General features: G+C 35.9%; 1 protein-coding gene across 2 annotated transcripts in view; it reads right to left on the reverse strand.

The window, feature by feature from the left end:
• LOC113056380 (sodium channel protein type 4 subunit alpha A) overlaps nt 1-20,127 on the reverse strand; it is a 41,506-nt gene that overhangs the window by 15,829 nt on the left and 5,550 nt on the right. The window contains exons 1-14 of one of the 2 annotated variants that reach the window (XM_026223134.1): nt 12,575-12,826; nt 12,339-12,457; nt 12,145-12,234; nt 11,642-11,770; nt 10,879-10,970; nt 10,340-10,594; nt 9,978-10,041; nt 9,658-9,799; nt 9,376-9,576; nt 6,009-6,167; nt 4,441-4,561; nt 3,573-3,811; nt 2,175-2,348; nt 1,621-1,977 (exon numbers count right to left, since the gene is read on the reverse strand). In XM_026223134.1, coding sequence (XP_026078919.1) covers nt 1,621-1,977; nt 2,175-2,348; nt 3,573-3,811; nt 4,441-4,561; nt 6,009-6,167; nt 9,376-9,576; nt 9,658-9,799; nt 9,978-10,041; nt 10,340-10,594; nt 10,879-10,970; nt 11,642-11,770; nt 12,145-12,234; nt 12,339-12,457; nt 12,575-12,826 — 2,394 coding nt within the window. Of the gene's footprint in view, nt 1-1,620; nt 1,978-2,174; nt 2,349-3,572; nt 3,812-4,440; nt 4,562-6,008; nt 6,168-9,375; nt 9,577-9,657; nt 9,800-9,977; nt 10,042-10,339; nt 10,595-10,878; nt 10,971-11,641; nt 11,771-12,144; nt 12,235-12,338; nt 12,458-12,574; nt 12,879-20,127 lie in introns of those variants that run through there. The other variant, XM_026223133.1, reaches the window with a different exon arrangement.

Here is a 20,127-nt window from a genome sequence, read left to right on the forward strand (position 1 = left end):
CATGGCCCAAAGACAAGGCCATGCGCTTGTACACAAAACATGGGTCTGTCATGATCCTGCCTCAAGACTAGGAAAAATCAAGGACACGAGGGCAGAATCATGACACCCCGATCACACAAATGGGTGAAAATGCTTTCCATTTTATTATTTGCATTTATCATTGTTTTGGGTCACGACACATCAGTTACTGTATAAAGTATAGGTGAGGAACTGGCACATGAAACTTCAGCTCATGCTGCTGTGTTTCTCAGCTGTCCGTGTTTGTTTCTTGTGCACCAAGACACTCACTTGAGCTGCATCTCAGCATACAGCCAAGAACAAAACCACTGTTTGCTGTCTCCAGTCATAAGATGTACAAAGTGCAGGAGAGTCTAACCACATGAAGAGTATGTTTGTGTGTGAAAATGTATGTTAGCCATGGGCCATGTTGAGTAATGATGCTTTTGTTAGAATGCTAAGACAGGCCATTTCCTTTTCTCACTATGCATAACCTGAGAGGAAATGTATTCACTCAGCAGTTCCAGTGTGGTAATTATGTGCACAGCTGCTAGCAGCTCATCTGCATCTCCTTGATCTGTATCAACACATGAAATTAGCATGCTAGTTTTCACTTAAAAACAACAATGACAGCTTCCTGTTGGGGTACTATACGGAAACACTAATTGTAAATTATAATTTTGCTAAAATCAGATATATCTATTATAGTATTTAATCATTTATTTCTCATTGCAATGTTCTTAGTTGTAGGGTTAACTAAAATTAAAACCATAAAAAAGAAGTTACTTGAAATAAAATAAATGTTAAAACGTTAAACTTATTTTATTATTTTATTTTAAGTACTAAAAAAACTAAAACGAAACCAACTAAATAAAATATATATATATATATATATATATATATATATATATATATATATATATATATATATATATATATAAAAATTAAAACACAACAAAATTACTAAAACTTTAAAATGAAAGAATATATAGAAATAAAATCTAATTGAAAATATTAACAAAGACTATAATAATATATCAGTGCAACTAAAATAACACTGCTTAGTTGTTTGTGATATTTACTGAAGTCCAGCACTATAGGGTGCCTTGCATATGAAAGTTTCAATGTTATGACCAATTAACACTTGGTTACTCAGAGAAATCAGACGCTAACAGCTGTGCCACCTGAATGTCAGCAACAGCCAGTCTGCCATCAGCTGTGCTGAAAATCCTTTGGGTTTGGCTTGGTTGCTATGCTAAATCTTCAGATCAGTACAGCTTCAGGGTAACGGTTATAAAGATTAACAGCTTAGCAGTGACAGCAGCTGTCTAATGATAATAGAGTTCCCTTTGAGTGTGAAATAAAATAGTAACACATCAGAGTTGCACTGCAATAAAAGCTTTAGAAGTTCTGGCACATGCAGTGTACTGCAAAAAAAAAAAAAAGAGAGAAAAAAAAAACATTTTTTCTTTCCCAGTATTTTGTCTTGTTTTACAGTACAATGTTCTATACATGTGTCTTGATTTAAGAATATTTAGATATCTGTGCTGGAAACACAATGAAAATACCAAGTGATCAAATCAATTGTGCAGTGTGTCAGTGGCATGTCATCAGATAACTTACCACAAGGTTCCCAATGACCATGACCATCATGAAGACTATCAGGCACATGCTCGCTCCCGCCACCTCCATGCAGTCCCACATGGTCTCGATCCACTCTCCACACAAGATCCGAAAGACGATGAGGAAAGAGTGGAAGAAGTCGTTCATGTGCCAGCGGGGCAGCTTGCAGTCCTGAGAGATCTTACAAACGCAGTCCTTGTAGCTCTTGCCAAAAAGCTGCATGCCCACCACGGCGAAGATGAAGACGATGATGGCCAGGACAAGCGTTAGGTTCCCCAGGGCACCTACTGAGTTGCCAATGATCTTGATCAGCATGTTAAGAGTTGGCCAAGATTTAGCCAGTTTGAAGACACGTAACTACTTCCAGCACATCCGTCAGAGATGGGCACAAACACACACATACCATGAGAGACACAACAGCATACAAAATTAAACCACATACCATTTACATACTAGGATAAGGTATTTCTTAAATTAATGCATTTTACAGCGAATATACATCACATTAACCATAAAACAATAAAAGAGACTGTGGGGTTGAGATTCAGACTTACCAAACGGAAGGACCTGAGAACAGACAATCCCTGAACATTGGCCAGTCCCAACTCTACCAGGCTGAGTGTTACAATGATACTGTCAAATATGTTCCAGCCCACCTGGAAGTAGTAATAGGGGTCCATAGCTATGAGCTTGAACACCATTTCAGCTGTGAAGATTCCTGTAAATACCTTGAAGAATAAGATTTAATGTGATGTGAGACAGTCCGTTTAAGGCTACTTATAATCTGAATTAATGGCAGGCCAATTAAAACCTGTTAATCATGCTTTTCTGTTATTTAAAGTTACAGTTACTTTTTCCTGATGTTTATGCGCTTAAATTACTTAAAAAAATAAATAAATAAGAGCCCTTTTGTGTAGAGCTGTTCAAGGATATACGCTTTCTAACGCAAGCAAAGAAAGGGAGAAAAAAACAGTAATACTTTGCAATAAGTCTACTTGTTACAGTTAATGCATTAACTAACATGAAATTACAATGAGCAATTGATTCATTTGATACAGTATTGATGAATGTTTATTAACATTAGTTTATTTAATGTTAGCTCATGTTAGATCAGGCCAATGATAAAACAGAAAAACGTTAGATTTTCTAATGTTTTAGTGAATGTTGAAATTAAAGGTGCTGTATATAAGTGTTTTACTCTACTAAATCCTAAAAATACCATAATATGTTAGCTGATATTTAAGAAACATTCTAAGTGAAAAACAAAACTACAGAAAATGTGCATTCCGGGCCTGAATGTCAGTCTCTGTGTTGGTTTGTAAAACCCGGCAAATGCCAGTTTACCCAATTGTATTTCAGCACTCTGGGTTGCCAGCTGGCAAAAAACACAGCATATTTCATTCATTCATCATCAAATGTGCTAGTTTCTGTTGGTGTCATCAATCACGCAACCTGCGTGTGCACCAAGTCTGAGGAGTGGGAAAAAAACCCTCTCCAATATTTTGAATTTGGACTGCAATACCTAGTTCAACCACTTTAGTATCAATCCTACATGCAGCACCTTTAACATTAACTGGGATTAATACATGCTTTAGAAGTATTTTCATATTAATGTTAACAAATGGAACCTTACTGTAAAGTGTCACCAAAATACACTAATGAACTGTATTACAGTTGCTGTTTACACAGTGCTTCTGTTATTTTGATATGCTTCATATTGGTTTGAGGTTCCATTTTGATTTATGCTGGTTTGGTGCTGGTCTCTCTGTTTTTTATTTTATTTTTTTGGTTAATCAGCATGGCTCACATGACACAACCAGGGCCACAACTTGATATGCAATTATGCAACTTGCTTTATGCATACATTTTAAACCGGCAAATCCTCAATATTAGTATTTTTTTTACAGTTATTTACTGTAACAGTAATCCATAATTATTGCTGAAACACTAACCAAGTTGCCCACTGAGAGAACATGTTCAAAGTCCGGACTCATGGGGTAGTGCTCCATGGCCATGAAAAGTGTGTTGAGCACAATACAGATGGTGATACCTAGATCCGCAAATGGGTCCATCACTACAAAATGAACCCACTTCTTAAATATGATCCAGGAAGTGCAGCAGTCCCATTTAAAGAAAATATCAGCAAACTTATACCAGCCAGGGGGACAAGGTCTCTGAGCATCTTCCAACTCTAGGGAGACAGAAAGATGGAAAACAATATCTGAACAGTTTTAATTTACAGTGAGCAGTGAATGAACACCGGTAGAGTGACAGCAACAAGTTCTAAAGTCAACCCATGGCTCTGAAATAGCCCACAGATTAGCACCACTCAGATGAAGTTAACAGCCTCTGCTAAGGATAAATCTCTATCTCCAACAGACACTCTCAGGCTGTTCTGTAAGACCATGGCAAAAAAAATCTAGGAAAATGCACTTTAAATAAAACTTTAGGGACATACAGAGTGCCTGTCTAAACCCAGTGCATTTACATCCCCATTACTAGGACTTCACAAGAATTAGTTGTGGGTATTCAGCATGTCTTTGATCATTCCATGGCTATAAATGCACTTACTGATGGGCATGTGTAGTTCATGGTAATAATAACCATCTATGTTTGATTTTAAGCATTTTTTTTTTTTTACTTTTGTGTGCCAGACTATTTTGGTCCATGATATTCTAGAAAATCTGGAGAAGCACAATAAATGAAGAATTTTTTTTTAGACATGCTCCTCAGTGGCAAAGCTACTTCATAAGGTATCCAAATGAACATCCTATTAATTTGCAGTTAATAAGCCCTCAAGAACTTTCTTCAAGCTAGTACCCTCCATAGTTGCAGTGAGCACACTGATAGCACTAGCTGTTCTCTTGCAGAGTTTGGGCTCGTCCAAGTACTGCATGCTGTGTTTGGAGCTCATGGACTTGTGGTCCTCTTCAGCTGATAACTGGAGGACAGATAAAACAGTACAGAAGTCATCATAATGACAAAACATGGTAAAAGGCTAAACTTTGTAAAGATTTCAATGACTAAATAAACAGAAAAGAGACTTCTATTTACTATTCAGTCATTACAATGAGCTCATAATTAATCTGAACAGATAGTACTAGTCTGTGCATGTACTGTATGTATGCATCAAAAGCTCATTAGATAATGATAAACAAATTCTGTAAAATTAAAACTTTTGACTGGTTGTGCATAACTAATACACTAATCAGAGGTGTAACAAATCTTGAGACATTGTACTTATGTTAAGGTACAGATACTACTTTATGTCAAAATTGTTTACTACATTGAAACTCTAAATACCTACCCTAAAAAGTGTAAGTAAAAAGTATCCACATTTAATCGTACTGGTCACACTTTAGTTTGGGGACCAGTTCACACTATTAACTAACTATTAACTATGACCTTTGCCTCAATAAACTCCTAATTTAGGTAGTTGATAAATTCAGGGTAACGCTTTAGTATAGGGTCCAATTCACACTAATAACTAGTTGCTTATTAGCATGTCTTTTATTAAGATATTAGCTGTTTATTAGTGCTTATAAAGTACATATAATGCATGACATCCATAATCCTACCCAATACTCTAAACTTAACAACTACCTTATAAACTATTAATAAGCAGCAAATAAGGAGTTAATTGAGCAAAATTCATAGTTAATGGTTATTTAATAGTGAAAATTGGACCCTAAAATAAAGTGTGACCAAATTCGGATATTGGTTAGGATTAAGGGATCTAAGATATACTCATGCAGAATAAGGTATTGATATGTGCTTTGTATGTACTAATAAACAGCCAATATGCTAGTAACATGTATGCTAATTACATGAACTACTGAATAGTGAGAATTGGTCCCTAAAATAAAGTGTTACCATTGTACTTAATTATTAAAAAGTTGAAATATTCAATATTCTGAAATCTGTTACCTGAGTATTTTCAGCAGATGATTTTACAGTGATTTAACATTCGAATATAGTGATTTTCTAAACTAATAAACAAGACTAATCATGAACCGTGTTCACTCTTGACTGAAGTTCATTCATTTGCATTGATTTTTATTATAAAAATTTAATAGTTAAAAGTCTGTGTCTGAAAAGGATAATTCATCCAAAAATTAAGATTCTGTCATAATTTACTCGCCCTTATAACATTAGGATAAATCAAATGAAAATGTGTATTTTTAAATAGAGTTACACAACATACTGTATGTATTTTGTATGTTTAGATCTTAGTAAAATTGATACGAAATAGAGAAGTATTATTTTTACCTTGTAAATGTAACTGAATAAAAATACAGATTTCGTAAACAATACTCAATACAATCACTCAAATACTTCACATCTTACACTAATATGTTAAAATTCTCCTGTTGTCAAAGTTATATCACCTCTTTCTTAAAGGAAGCTCTGTTGACGACAAGGCGAGGCACTATTCGGCCATTACAGTCCTTTATTACATCATCTCCACCAAGACTTTGCAGGGAACCTGTCCTGTTTGACCCTTGACTTCGTGTTGTCTGGCTGGCCAAAGATGCTTTACTGCCTGTCTGTAATTTGTGATTTTAAAGAACAACCACATATCAACATACTGTACCAGTGTAACTGTATAAATGTAAATCAATGAATAATAAGTGCATTGGGCAGTCCCTCCAGGATTTAGCAATTCTGCAATCGCTGAATTTATCGCAAAATCAAGCAAACTCTGCAATTTCCACAAATGCTGTAAATTTTTCGTAATTGTTGCAGATTTTCAGAAGATTTAGGTTCAGTGTTGGGCAAGTTACTCTGAAAATGTAATCAAAGGACTGTCAAATATTTGTTATTAAAGCATCGATATTCACAGAACACTGTTATTTTAAATAAAAAAGCAAGCGGCTGCTGCGTGAATGGTTTGACATGGCAGAATGCCAGCAAAGAGCGCTGCATTTATTTGCTGCATTTATTTATCTCTAAAAGACATCTCAATTCATCACAATCTCACAAATCTCTGTTATAACACAATAAATATATGCATTATGAATCTTTCATAATGTCTACAATTCGTGTGTTATAATGAGAAGATTCGTGAGAATGCAAATTTCAGCACTGCATTACCCAACGCTGCAAACACATATAGCGTAGTCTATGTTTAGTTATTTTTACATTTTCACTTGACTCAACAGTGCTACATCCTTTTTACAATCTTTAGATTATAATACACTGCATTCTGTCAGCAATGTAATGACTTCAGCTTGTAACTATACTCTAATTACTATTTAATAAATTATAACGCGTTAAATTACTCAATTACTAAAAAAGTTACAAAAAAACAGTAATGCATAACTGACCAACACTGGTCCCGTGACATTGTCGCAACATGCTTACAGGCCATTTCCACTCCCTAATATATATAAATTGAAAATATTAAATTAAATTATATTTAGACATTATGAATGAAGTTAACTTTATCTGGATCAACTACCCTGATAGCACAAGTACATCTACAGTATAAGACGTCTGCTATGGTCAGTTTTACATGCATTCTAATAAATGTTTATTTGACACCTGACAGGAAACATCTTAGAGCCGTATGAGCAAGCACTCTTAAAAATACATTTTGCATATGTAAATGCAGACATCAAATAGACATCTCTGAGATGTACATTAGTGTGAGTGCTTTACTGTCAGGTGCTGGAGCCACCTTCTGTAGAACTTAATGGCACTGGTGCTGGTGTCCTCAAATGTTAGTCTGGAGCCCTACAATGTTTCTTGAAGTCAGAAAAGTCATAACACTGTTGGATGAATGTTGTCTGTGGTATACTTGAAAGTGAAAGTGACATGACATACAGCCAAATATGGTGACCCGTACTCAGAATTCGTGCATTTAACCCATCCAAAGTGCACAAACACAGCAGTGAACACACACACTCCATGAACACACACCCGGAGCAGTGGGAAGCCATTTATACTGCTGCGCCTGGGGAGCAGTTGGGGGTTCCATGACTTGCTCAAGGGCACCTAGAGCTGTGTTTCCACCGCAGGAACTTTACCCAGGAACTATGGACTTTGGGTTGGTACTCAGTGTGTTTCCACTGCAGGAACCAGGAACTAAATAAAGTTCAGGGTAAAAAAATGCCCCTCAGAAAGTCCCTGCTGGCGAGGTATTACTTTTTCAAAGTTCCGTAACTTTTGGGGGCGGAACTTGGGCGCTAAACATGCTGATTGGTTGAGTTCACGCAGCATTGTGATTTCGACCACCATTAATTCGGATCATTTTCAAAATATTACTGTTATTTTGTCATGAAATGTGATTTTAAAAGTATTTCAGGCGAGAATGTTGTTTAAAACTCAAATCTGTGGTTTATTTATAAAGACAGCGCCTATTTAAAAATTTTAAAATGATGTGAGCTCCACGTGATCAGCGAGAGCTCAGTCCTCATGTATCCGCCAAGAGTAGCCACACCTCGGCTAGACCTTCTGACATGTGCCGCTGGCTCAGATGTCTCTTTAGTGGTTAAACATAAAATATAATTCGTTTTGGGTAAATCTAAAAGGTAATATTTGGTCTGTATTCAATTTATCTATATGTTAAGATGAAAATAAAAATGCTAATTTATATAATATTCAGTTTCATTGTAATGGCTGTATATATATACATATCCCTGAACTAAGTACATGTCTGCAGCTATTATTATGTTTAAATGAAAACGAAAGGAGGCAGTGGTATTTGATATCATAATTCATTTTATTGTAAATGTAAAGTGAGGAAAAATGCAGTAGCCAAGACGAGCTTACTGATGTTATCAAGTACGCTGCTGTTTGCAGAATTTCCGGATTTGCGTCATCGCGGACATCACACTACCGAGTCGAAATGCACAAAGTCTGAACTACTGAGGATGCAAGTCCTAAATCAGCGTACTTTGTATTGAGAAACGCGCGCAGACCTACATCACCAGTCTATTTGCCTAATCTTCCCGGTACTTTAGATCGCGGTGGAAACGCAGAAAGCAACAGGTCTGTAGTGATGTACGATTTTTTTAGGATGAATGTTTCTAATTTGTATATTGTAGATTATGTATAGGCCAAAGGGGTTCTCATTCTCAAGTCAAGAACTGGTTGCATCGGTTTTCGGATTATGAGGTTATAACTTTTCATGATTATGAGGTTTTTAACTTACTAAAGTTATGATTACTGACTTTATATATTTGAATGTTTGATAGACTTGATGCCATTATGTCATCGCCAATGACATCATTACGTCAAGCGTAAAAGAACCGGTGAACCGTTTTTTTCAACCGGTTTATTGAATCGAACCGTCCGAAAGAACGGGTTTGCGGAAAAGAATCAAACTTTCCATCACTAAGGTGGAAAAAAGTTAATGGGGAAAAAGTTCCTGGTACAAATGTTCCGGGTAATTTCGGTGGAAACGCAGCATAAGTCGTGGTATTGCCAGCCCGAGACTCGAAGCCACAACCCTAGGGTTAGGAGTCAAACTCTCTAACAACAAGGCCACAACTTCCCACAGCTTCCCACAGTTTTCACTGCAAAACAATAAGAAATGCCGCAAATATTGCCACAAATATTTAGAAAAGCCACTGCAAAATCAGTCATTTTAGGCCGCAAAAATCGGGAAAAAGTTCAGCGAAATCCTGGAAGAACTGTTTGGGGATGTGATATGCATTACATTGTGAATCTGAGGTAACATTAGTCTTCAAGCTCTTTAAGTTATATACTGTAACTGTATTTTAAAGTAAAACCATATGCTTGTCACCTGACCTCTTGCTCTTGGTTCTTGAGTTGCTCAAGTAATCTTTGAAACTCCTCTTCTTTCTGAAGAGCTTCAGCCAAGGTGGCTTCATTCTGCTCGTCATATGCCATCGCAACCACAGCCAAGATCAGATTGATCAGGTAGAAAGAGCCCAGGAAGATGACCACCACAAAGAAGATCATGTAGGTCTTCCCAGCAGCACGAAGGGTCTAAACAAGATGGAAATGGAATTTAATTTGCATATACTATTCCAACAGATGAACAAACATAAAAATGACTTGTTAACGGACCAACTGAAAGAGATTCTCCCAGTAGTCCTGAGTCATGACTCTGAAGAGGGTGAGAAATGCCCAGCCAAAGTTGTCATAGCTGGTGTAGCCATAGTTTGGGTTTCGTCCAGCCTTCATACACGTGTAACCTTCTGGGCACCTCCTTTTATTACATGAGACAACAAATCTCATTAATCTTAATTTTTTCATTCATAAATCTTTGTTGCTTTTATGATTTTATAAATTAACTAGCTATTGGAAATAACTGAAAGTACCTTGTATTACACACAAACTATATTAAAGTACTAGCATTTTTAATTACTAAACATAAACAAACTTACCCAGCATCAGAGCTGTTACCACATATTAAAGCATCTAAACTTCCTTCCAGAAAGTATTGGTTTTCTGCAGAGTATAATGAGTATAAAAATAAAGTTTATAGCCAAAAATAAATTAACATTTTTATTTATTACAATTTTCATTCTATGTGACTAGCTAAAAAAATAAATAAATCAAAAATTCACAAAGCAAAAAAATCCTATACCATTCTAATAGTTTTCACATGTCAAAAAAAATATTATTATCTTGCAGTAACAATCACTGTTAGTCTTTTTTTAAACACTGTTAGTACTGTTGTTATAACTATGTGATGACATAGTTGAGTAAAAATTGGAAATACTTAATAACATTGACCTGACTTCACCTTCATTGTCTATGTACGCTTTGAAATCGAACGTATCTGTGACGTTGAGGGTGGTGTCATTGACCATGGTGGAGTTGTAGTCATCAAAGATGGTGCTGTTGGCAATGGGCCAACGGATGCACTTGTGACGTAAATTTCCCATGAAGAGCTGAAGGCCAATGAGGGCAAATACAGCCAGTGCAAACAGAGTCAAAATCATTACATTTATCATCTTCTTGACAGACTGAATCAAAGCCCCAACGATGGTTTTCAAACCTGAGCAGAAAGTGCAACGTGAGAGCTTTTAGAAACTAACAAAAAAAATTGATAATTTGAAAAAAATGCAACAAATATTTTTTGTTGTTGTTGTATATAGTATGTAAGACAAATAAAACTACAATGCAAAGGTGTCATTCATTTCCAGAAATAAATATTTGCATACAAAGGTATAAAAGAAAACCTTTTTTTTTTTTTCATATATTTGCTTTTTTGTGGTTCTCTGGTTTTATATTTTGTTTGCCTTTTAAAGTACTGTAGCATTTCATACATCTATTACATACCAGGAATAACTGTGATAGTTTTGAGAGCTCGAAGCACACGAAACGTTCTCAGTGCTGACACATTACCAAGGTCGACAAACTCTGTGATGTACCTGGAAACAATCAAACCTCAAATCAGCGAATGTATAATATGCCTAAAATACAGAAAACATATGGGCCACTTTTATAATACTTAAATTGTGCTTTTGCATACATTTTGAAACTTGAACATAGAAAATGGATCAGCAAAGTTTTCAGTTTCCCTCTCACATCAAAATCCACCAACATACTTGTTTATGACTGGTTGTGACTGTTTTGGCTTAAACAGTGCTTGATCTGTGCATATTTCTCTCCTGATTTAGGCGAGACAACTTTTTCACTGTAAAAAGCAATATTGTGGATAGAGGACTTGTTTAAAGTTAAAAACACCCTAATGATAAATTGTTTTCTTACAAACACTCAGCTTTTTTTTCACATCATTAGACTGAGTGACAAGATGAATTGATGTTAAGTGATGGACTGGAGTGGTGTGGATTTCTTGTGGATTATTGTGATGTTTTAATCAGGTGTTTGGTCTCTTATTCTGGCGGCACCCATTCACTGCAAAGGATTCACTGGTGAGAAAGTGATGCAATGCTTAATTTCTCCAAATCTGTTCAGATGATAAAACAACGTCATCTTGCATGGCCAAAAAGGATTTTAAAGTAAACTATTTCTGTAATAACATATTCGTATGTGTGTATGTATATATAGTCGTTCTGTATATATAAATTGAAATACTCACGCCATGCTGATCACCATGAAATCAAGCCAGTTCCATGGATCACGGAGGAATGTGAAAGGTCCGATGAAGAAGCCTCGAGACAAAACTTTGATTGTTGCTTCAAAGGTGTATATACCAGTAAAAACATACCTACAACAACAAATAAATATATAGATATCAACATTTCTTGTGAATAAATTAGCATAAATATGTGTTGCTGTGTTGCAATTATAATATGTAGTATTAATACTGCACATATATATAATAATATAAATATAAACCAATATAAATCTGTTGCCCAAGTATACATTTTTCTATTACACATATGGAATAATTTTAAAATACTAATAAAAAATTAACCAACGCAGATATGTATAATTATTTCACATGGATATTTTCCTTTTTTTTATTGCTCAATAAACTTTAATCTCTCCAAAATTATTTATGTCTTCTGCTAGTCATTAAAAGATTTAGAAAAGTCACTTCCACTAAAAATGTGTGTGTTCACATGAGGCAGCTCTTACTCGACAGTTTTACTCCAGGGTGGGGGGTTACTCATCGTCATGAACACGCAGTTGGACAGGATGGTGATCATGATGATCATACTAAATAATTTGGAGTACAGTCAAGGTAAATATGGCAAACAGCTAATGGGATTCTACTGCATCATTATCATCATTACCAAAATGCTATCAAAATGACGGCATGAGAAGGATATGAATGTATAAGAATTTTGATGGCTCCTCGTCTGAGAAGACTGAAAGGACTGATACAAAACAGTGCTGGTTCAGCAGTGAACCTGAAGATTGTGTTTCCCTTTGTTATGACAATAAAAGTCTGCAAATGAGAAAGAGGTTAACACAAAGGCTTAAAAACAATTATGGATACCAGAAAAACAGAGGTTTAGGTTTAAATACAGAGCACTGTATTTAACATTTATGGTTTGAGACTGACTTTCTGTGTTTTATAGAAGGGGTCTAGGTCCTCCAGAGGAGTGTTGAGGAGATCCTTTGGTGGGTCACCATAGATCATTGGGAGGCCCTTTCCTGCCTCCAGATCAATGCTCGGTGCCTGTGGCACCTCCTCAACCCCCTCTACATCCTCTCTGGTGCTCCTCTCCTGGATGAGCCTGTCGATCTCCGCCAGCGACTCCGGGGTGAATCGTCGGAAGACGTTGGTGCCTGTGGGAGGGAGCAGGCTTGCCATCTTGGCATCGCGAAGAGATACCACCACAACGGGGAATCTCTACACCAAGCTCCTGAAAGAGAGTGGAAATATATTTGAATTATGATGGATTTACCATGGACTTCAGAAAAACTTTCTCCATTCCAAAACTTGCTTACATTTGTTTGTTGTGGACGTATTGCAAGAGATGCAAAAAATTTGAGCTGCTCTCCCTAGTGAATTATTCAAGCATCTATAAAGAAATCACCATATTTATTTGTATAGTGCCTCACATAATACAGATTGTTTCACATTAATAAACTGTGAAATCAACAGTGTTAAAATGTACACAAAAATGTTTGTGTGTACACAAACTAAACAAACCAAACTCTAACAGCAAACAGTCTCAGTCTGAACCAAAAGCTTTTTGGAATGAAACCCCTCATCAAAAAGCCTGGGACAGCCTTTTACTTTTCACTTTCTTTTTTCCTTTTAAGTACAACAATATTGGCCAAATATGTACATTTAGCTGACACTTTTATCCAAAGCGACTTACAATTGCTATCTACAGTATGTCAGAGGTTGCACCCTCTGGAGCAACTAGGGGTATAGTGTCTTGCTCAGGGACAAATTGGTGTCTCACAGTGGATTCGAACCTGGGTCTCTCACACCAAAGGCATGTGTTTTATACACTGTGCCAACACCACCCCATGTATAGTACAGCCTCACTGTTCAACAATATCTCCATGTGGACATGAATACATCTAAAAAAAAAAGTGTTTTGTTTAAATGGACCAGTTCATTAAACCCTAAGACAATAACAACTAAAAGTGTTCTTTATTGAGTATAATATGTGATACATCAGGCTTTTATGGCTTATGTAGTAGGATATGGAGCATATGAGAATTTGGAGCTCATACTTGAGGAGGAAAAAATACCTTCATTTTATTCAGAGGCACAAACTGGTAGAAAAATATGTAATTTGGTGCAGTTGCTAAAATTATATGGCCAAAGAGTCAAATAAAATTCTGATAGCTTGTAAATTAAATAAATGAGATCTAATGACAGTAGCAGACTACTAGCATTTAATGCCAATAAGCTGTCACTGAGTATCTCCTAATAAATATTGTTATTATATACATATTTAATGCTTAGTTATATGATTAAGGGATAATCAAGTAAAACGGTTGTTCCAGTCCAGTAAAGGTTCATCATAATATAAAAGTTATTTGTACATTAACTTAAAATCAAATATTTCACAGCAAAAAAAAAAACAATTATTTATATATTATAAAAAATATATTAAAAAGTTATTCTAAATGGCTACAAAATATATACTAAAAAGATCTACTAATTGTGATAATTTACTCAAAAGCAAAAGCAAAATCAAAAGCATCAGATCAATCAGACAACAGAAGGATTTTCAGCAAAGTTTTGATCTTGTTGATCATTTAGAGGCCTTGTGCGTATCCAATATGACACAGCAGGCTGTATAAGGTTAAGACTCTTTGTTGATTTCAGATTGGTTATAAATAAACCTAAAGTAGAGATTTCTGACAATCTTGTGCTGTGAGCCACTTCCATTCACATAGGGTGACCATATAAGCCATTTTCCCAGGACGCGTCCTTGCCAGGATTTCTATATTGCCTAAAACATCCAAATTAGTTTTACCAATAACATGCAGTTATGGTACAAAATTAACCAATCGTGGCGTGTGAGAAGGTGAGATCTACAGAGAATGATCAAAGCAATGCAAATACACGTACATGTTAGGTGTTTGTTCGTTCATTCAACTTGAAGCATCGCTGCGCACCGATCATTGTATGACACCAAAGTACCAAGAGAGTGATTTTAATGCATAAGGAGCCGTCTGCTATGCTCTCTATAGCTCTTATGAATGTCATACAATGATCGATCAGCACAGCACAAACAGCCAAAATCTGGATTTTTTAGCCAATATAAAAATCCTGACAAGGACGCGTCCTGGTAAAATGGCTCATATGGTCACCCTAATTCACATTAATAAGGTAATGAAATATATAGTATTTCTAAACAATAACTGTACACCACTGAGGTTTAAAATGTCAGTTAAGATGACTGTGGACTGCCAAGAAAGGCTGCATTACAAGCTGACCATGAAGATGTATGCCTGGCTGACTAATACACCCTGTAAGACATGAGTTACTACTACCAGCCAAACCTCCTTTGTCAGGAAATGTGTCAAAGCACTGATAAAGTGTGTAAGACAAGCAGCAGTGGGATATTTTCCCACAGTGTCAAAGAGAATTGAACATTACCTTAGAACATCATATCACTTATTAATATAGTAGACACAGTCACCCAGGCCAACTTACATAGATCACGATGTGTTCACAGAGACACAACTAACGGCAGCCCACTACTTCAACGGAGGAGGCTCTGTGTGTCAGGTTGCCATTTTGTTTCTTTCTGTTTCAACACGCTCTCTAATGCGAAATACATAGCCTCGATTATTAATTCTATAATGCCCTGATTTAACCATATAGAAGCAATTTAATTATGTTTCTGAAGGAACATGCTGTCAGACTGAGTAGCAAAACATATTGCAACCTGGCTGGTGCTTATAGAGGAAGCTGCAAAAACAGGAGTAAAATAAATGATTACTTGCTTAAATGAAAGCATTTGGTCTTGACAGTGATCCTTACAACTTATCAAAGAACTACTGGTCCATAGACATTGACATGTGGCCAGGACATTTGTTTTCAATGTTGATCCAATACACAAAGCGAGGCCTGAACACTTTATCTGCTGGAAAATAACTAAATCTTAATCAAAGAATCACTTATACTACCTTTATATATAATTTCACACAGCCCTACAACTTCTTAAAGGAATAAGACATTATATGAGCAATATTCCTTTCTTTAAAGCTGCTTTAAACAATGTGAAGAGCTAATTAATTTGGCTTTACATTTGACTTAACTTGACACTTGGTCACATTTCAAGAATTTGTGAAATTACATTGACTGCTAAATTAAAGAATGTGTGTACATGTTTTTGTTTAGGTGAATTATAGCAATTAATTTGCTTCTGTAGCCTTCGAAAAGATGCCAATGTCTTATTGAACCTATTTGTATAGTTAGTCACACAACAGCTCTTTCTCATTTTCAATGTTTTTGGTTGGGTTTTACCACAGTGATTTCCGCCTACTGTGATGTCATGTGCATATCCTCTATATCAGTGGTTATCAAAGTTCAAGATTTATGCAAGAAGGTAACAGGTACAAGCAAATGTAGATTTAATAACAAAATAAACATAAACAAAAAAAAAAAGTTTTAAAAAAGTAAGCGGCAGCTGGCACACAGCAAAACTGTAGCCAATCAAAGACATTTCAGAATCCACTCACGACTGAAAACACAAACGTTTTTTTCTGCAAGCTAATCCTCTCATTATAAGTGTAGATGCAATAAGTAAGATAAATAAGAGATTTATTATGCAGTGTAGAGAGATTCATTAATTATAATGGAATTTCCCTGAGATTGCGATGAACTGAAATTAATGAGTGACAGCTTTTCAGAGATGAATAAAGTGCTCTTTGCATGCTTTCTTGGCTATAGAGGCTATAATACATTCAGAATTTAAATAAAACTTTTTCAAGCTGCTAAATAGACCAACATAGCTATGTCAAAATAGATGTGCATGAAGGCTAAAGCACAGCAGAACAGAACATGCTGACCCTTCTGGAGCTCCTTACAGGTCAGATAAATTTAAAAAGAAAAAGTAAAAGATTGAAAACAACTTCTTTATATTTTATTATATATTCCTGATTCAGTCATAAAATCACTTTCAGGTTAAGTGGTAATTAGGTTTGTAGCCTATGTTGGCCATTGTACTTAACTGCTTGTCACTTGGGCAGGATCCTCATAGGAACACTTTTGTACCTTCTTAACCCCTAAAGCAGTGTTCACTGCGGACATCCTTAAAAATATTTTGGTTTGCAGTAACAGTAATTTAAAAACAAAAACAAAAAAAGGGTCGGTAGGTCGGTCTATTTTTGTGATGGTGATGACGTAGGTATGAATTTAAACACATTAGCATATCGTGACGTCACTGACTGGGTCTTCAGCCCGTGCCTTCGGGCGTATCATTGCAAACCTCATTTTGATGCAGGCTATATAGACCACAAACAAATTTAAATCTTTGTCAAAAACATGTTTATTGCATGAATTTCAGGTGAGAAGAAAAAAAAATTAGGTACTGTTATACTGTTTTACTTGCATCCACCGCTACGTGTCAATGCAACCTACGAATGAGAGAAAGTTTACTTTGCTTTCTTGGGTTTTCACTTCCTGTTTGACTTGAGTGACAAGTGTTCATTGAATCAACTGTAAAATCGATTTTGCATGTCTAAATAAGTTTTATATGGCAAATAACACCAAATATAGGCAAATCCAGGGACAACAGGCAGGACTAATGTAAAGATTCAATATATTGGTAAAGACCAATATTTCTGATGATTTATTGGTGTGAAGTTACGTGCACAATGACAAACAGGAGTGCAACATTTTCGAAAAACAATAAGCAGAGTGGACTGCCAAAATGCAAAACATTTACTGCAGGCTTCAACATGGCTGTGTTTACGATTAAATGTAAAAAAAAAAAATAGTTTTTCGAATATTCGTCGAATTTAAAATAAAAATTTATATTCGAATGCAAAAACGTTGGAAATAAAAGAAAAAATGCAGACAGTGTGCGGACGGCCGAAATATACTTGATCTTTATCAGTGGCTCACGAGATGCGATGATGTTGTATGTGGCATTGCATTATAAGGTTATGTTAGCCTATCCAGTTAAAGCCACTTCAAAAAAAAAAAAAAAAAAGAGAGAGAACATCAATGTGGAGAAGATCTTGTTTACATCAAAACTGAAACCAAGCCGTTCACACAGAACGCATATTTTGCGCATTTTCTAGAGGGATACCATTGGACTCACGTCTCGCACAAGAGAGCCGCATGTTTAGAAAGACATGTAAAATTTATGTATTTAATTAAATTTTCTAAAAATATCTCGAGACTTTATGTTGGGTTTTTATTCCCCACCCCACTGCATCTCAAGTTTTTAAATGAAAAAAGGATTCTGTGTGACTGGTTTTTGGCCCTTTTTATTTATTTAACAATGTATGCATACATGACGCTGTTTTGTTTATAGTTTTTTTAAGCAACTTAATTAATAGTAATTGGTTCATAAACATTATTTTAAATATTATGTTGTTTTTTCACAGCCATGTATTCTAATGCTTTGAATAAACATGCAGTAATATTTGCTCCATGCGCTATATATATATAATCTTTATATATATATATATAAAATCGCTATATATATAATATATAATCTTGAGGCCTCAGAAGAGAAGCAAAAAGCTTTTCTTCACCTTAACTCAAATTATGCATTTTTTATTCGAATACAAATCGAATTTTGATCATATTTAAGTAAAAAATCTGAATTTAGTTTCCCAGCTATTTTGACAGCCCTAGGCGATTCAAGGCCGAAACTGTATAGGGACTGAATACCAGCTGAATTCACATTTCTGTTGTAAAAAGAGAAACATTGTGCAGAAGTATTATTTGCTTTTATGCATGTGTGTTCTGGCTCAATAGAAAACTAAAGGGTGCCCAAGCACCAGTTGCTCTGTGACGCCTGTTCAAAAAAAGAAGAAGATAAAAAAAACCTGGACGCGCTCCGAGAGAGGGTCGTTTAAATTAATTTCCTATTTTAGTTTTCGAAACTTGTGTTGGTTGATTCGTGCAATAGATTTTCGAACATAAAGTGACATTTGACACGGTCACGGTTTTAGACTAGACGGGAGAAGGGATTGGAAAAGATCTGGGCACAGTTTTTCCAGAACTTCGTGCCAAGTTAAAGCGGTGTCGAGCTGTTTTAATGAATTTTTTTAGATGTATTATGGTGCCCGAACCCGTATGACTTTGAACAGTGACCGTGAACATTTTGTTTACTGCAGACGCAGCCATCATTACCAAGCGCGAACCGTTGACTCTGACAAAGAATGAGATGAAGCGAACGCACAGGCCATAGTGTGACATCCGTTAACCAATAGTGTAAACATAGATGAGGTCCCAGGTTTTTTTTAATTAAAGAAGATTGCCTTCATTTGAATGTAGGCCTAGGAAATATATATATTTACAATACTTACTTAAATATAATAGTATTTTATTGCTTTTGTATTAGTTGTTTGAAGAGTAAAAAAAAAATGGTCGGTCTTACCATAGACCAACGCTACTTTTGCGTCATCGAAGGGTAACGCCCCGTTTTGGGGGAAAACAAACGGATTCCTGATACAGAACTCGTTCCAGGGACCTTTTGTTTTTCATTGTTTCTGATGTGTACAGGCCTGTCAGACACAATTACAAACAGATTTGTATAATATTATATTGTTTAGTCCTAGCCTGCGAATATTTCAAACTTAAAACCAGTTAACGGCCAAGGTAGCATGCCTAATGAGAGCTAACGTTAATCACGTAGCTACTAGCAGCTTCGTATTTCTAACTACAACAAAACTGTCAATAGCTTAAATCAAGTGAAATATGATCCAAGTAAACCACCTCCTCTTGACATGGCCTCATCGTCTAGTTTATCATACTGTGAGTATGTTAATGACAAAAAAAGGCTACTTGGTGATTCCACGAGATAATGGTAACGTTAGATGTCCATATTTGGCCACTGTGTGGGGTCATTAATCCAGTTTTCGACCATTTCAAAGGGAAACCTCTGTAAACACTGTATCCAGTAGCTTCTTTAAATACCTCTCACGGTCCTCGGCCCGCAAAGAGAGTGTGTATGTTTCTGCCATTTTTGCTATCAAGAAATTAGAGCGAGTTCTGTATCAGGCTAATCCGTTTGAATTTCCCCCTAAAAGGGGCGTTAACCTTCGATGACGCAAAAGTAGCATTGGTCTATCGGCAAGTCGGTCGGACTAAAAGCAAAATAAATAAAAAATGTAGACGGTCCTAAATTGACAGGGTCGGTCGGGTTACGGCAAACAAGAATATTTTTAAGGATGGCCTGAGTTTGAGACCACTACCATAAATGATTTATAAGAGTACCTTATGAGCACATATTAGCCTACTAAATTTAGGGTACATACTACTATTCTAAGGGTCTAATTCAATGCTATTCTAAGCTGTTTTTTTTTTTTGCACATTTCTTTCTTACAGTGTAAGTGCAAGTTGAATGCACAAATGTGTATTGCTTTATGGGGGCCAAGTATATAGCGTATGAGGGGCTGGGAAAGTGGAAGGCAGGCATGCACTGTGTATCACTCTCATACACATGCGTACCACACGAA

Source organism: Carassius auratus, chromosome 37 (genome assembly GCF_003368295.1).
Source record: "Carassius auratus strain Wakin chromosome 37, ASM336829v1, whole genome shotgun sequence".
Taxonomy (NCBI): domain Eukaryota; kingdom Metazoa; phylum Chordata; class Actinopteri; order Cypriniformes; family Cyprinidae; genus Carassius; species Carassius auratus.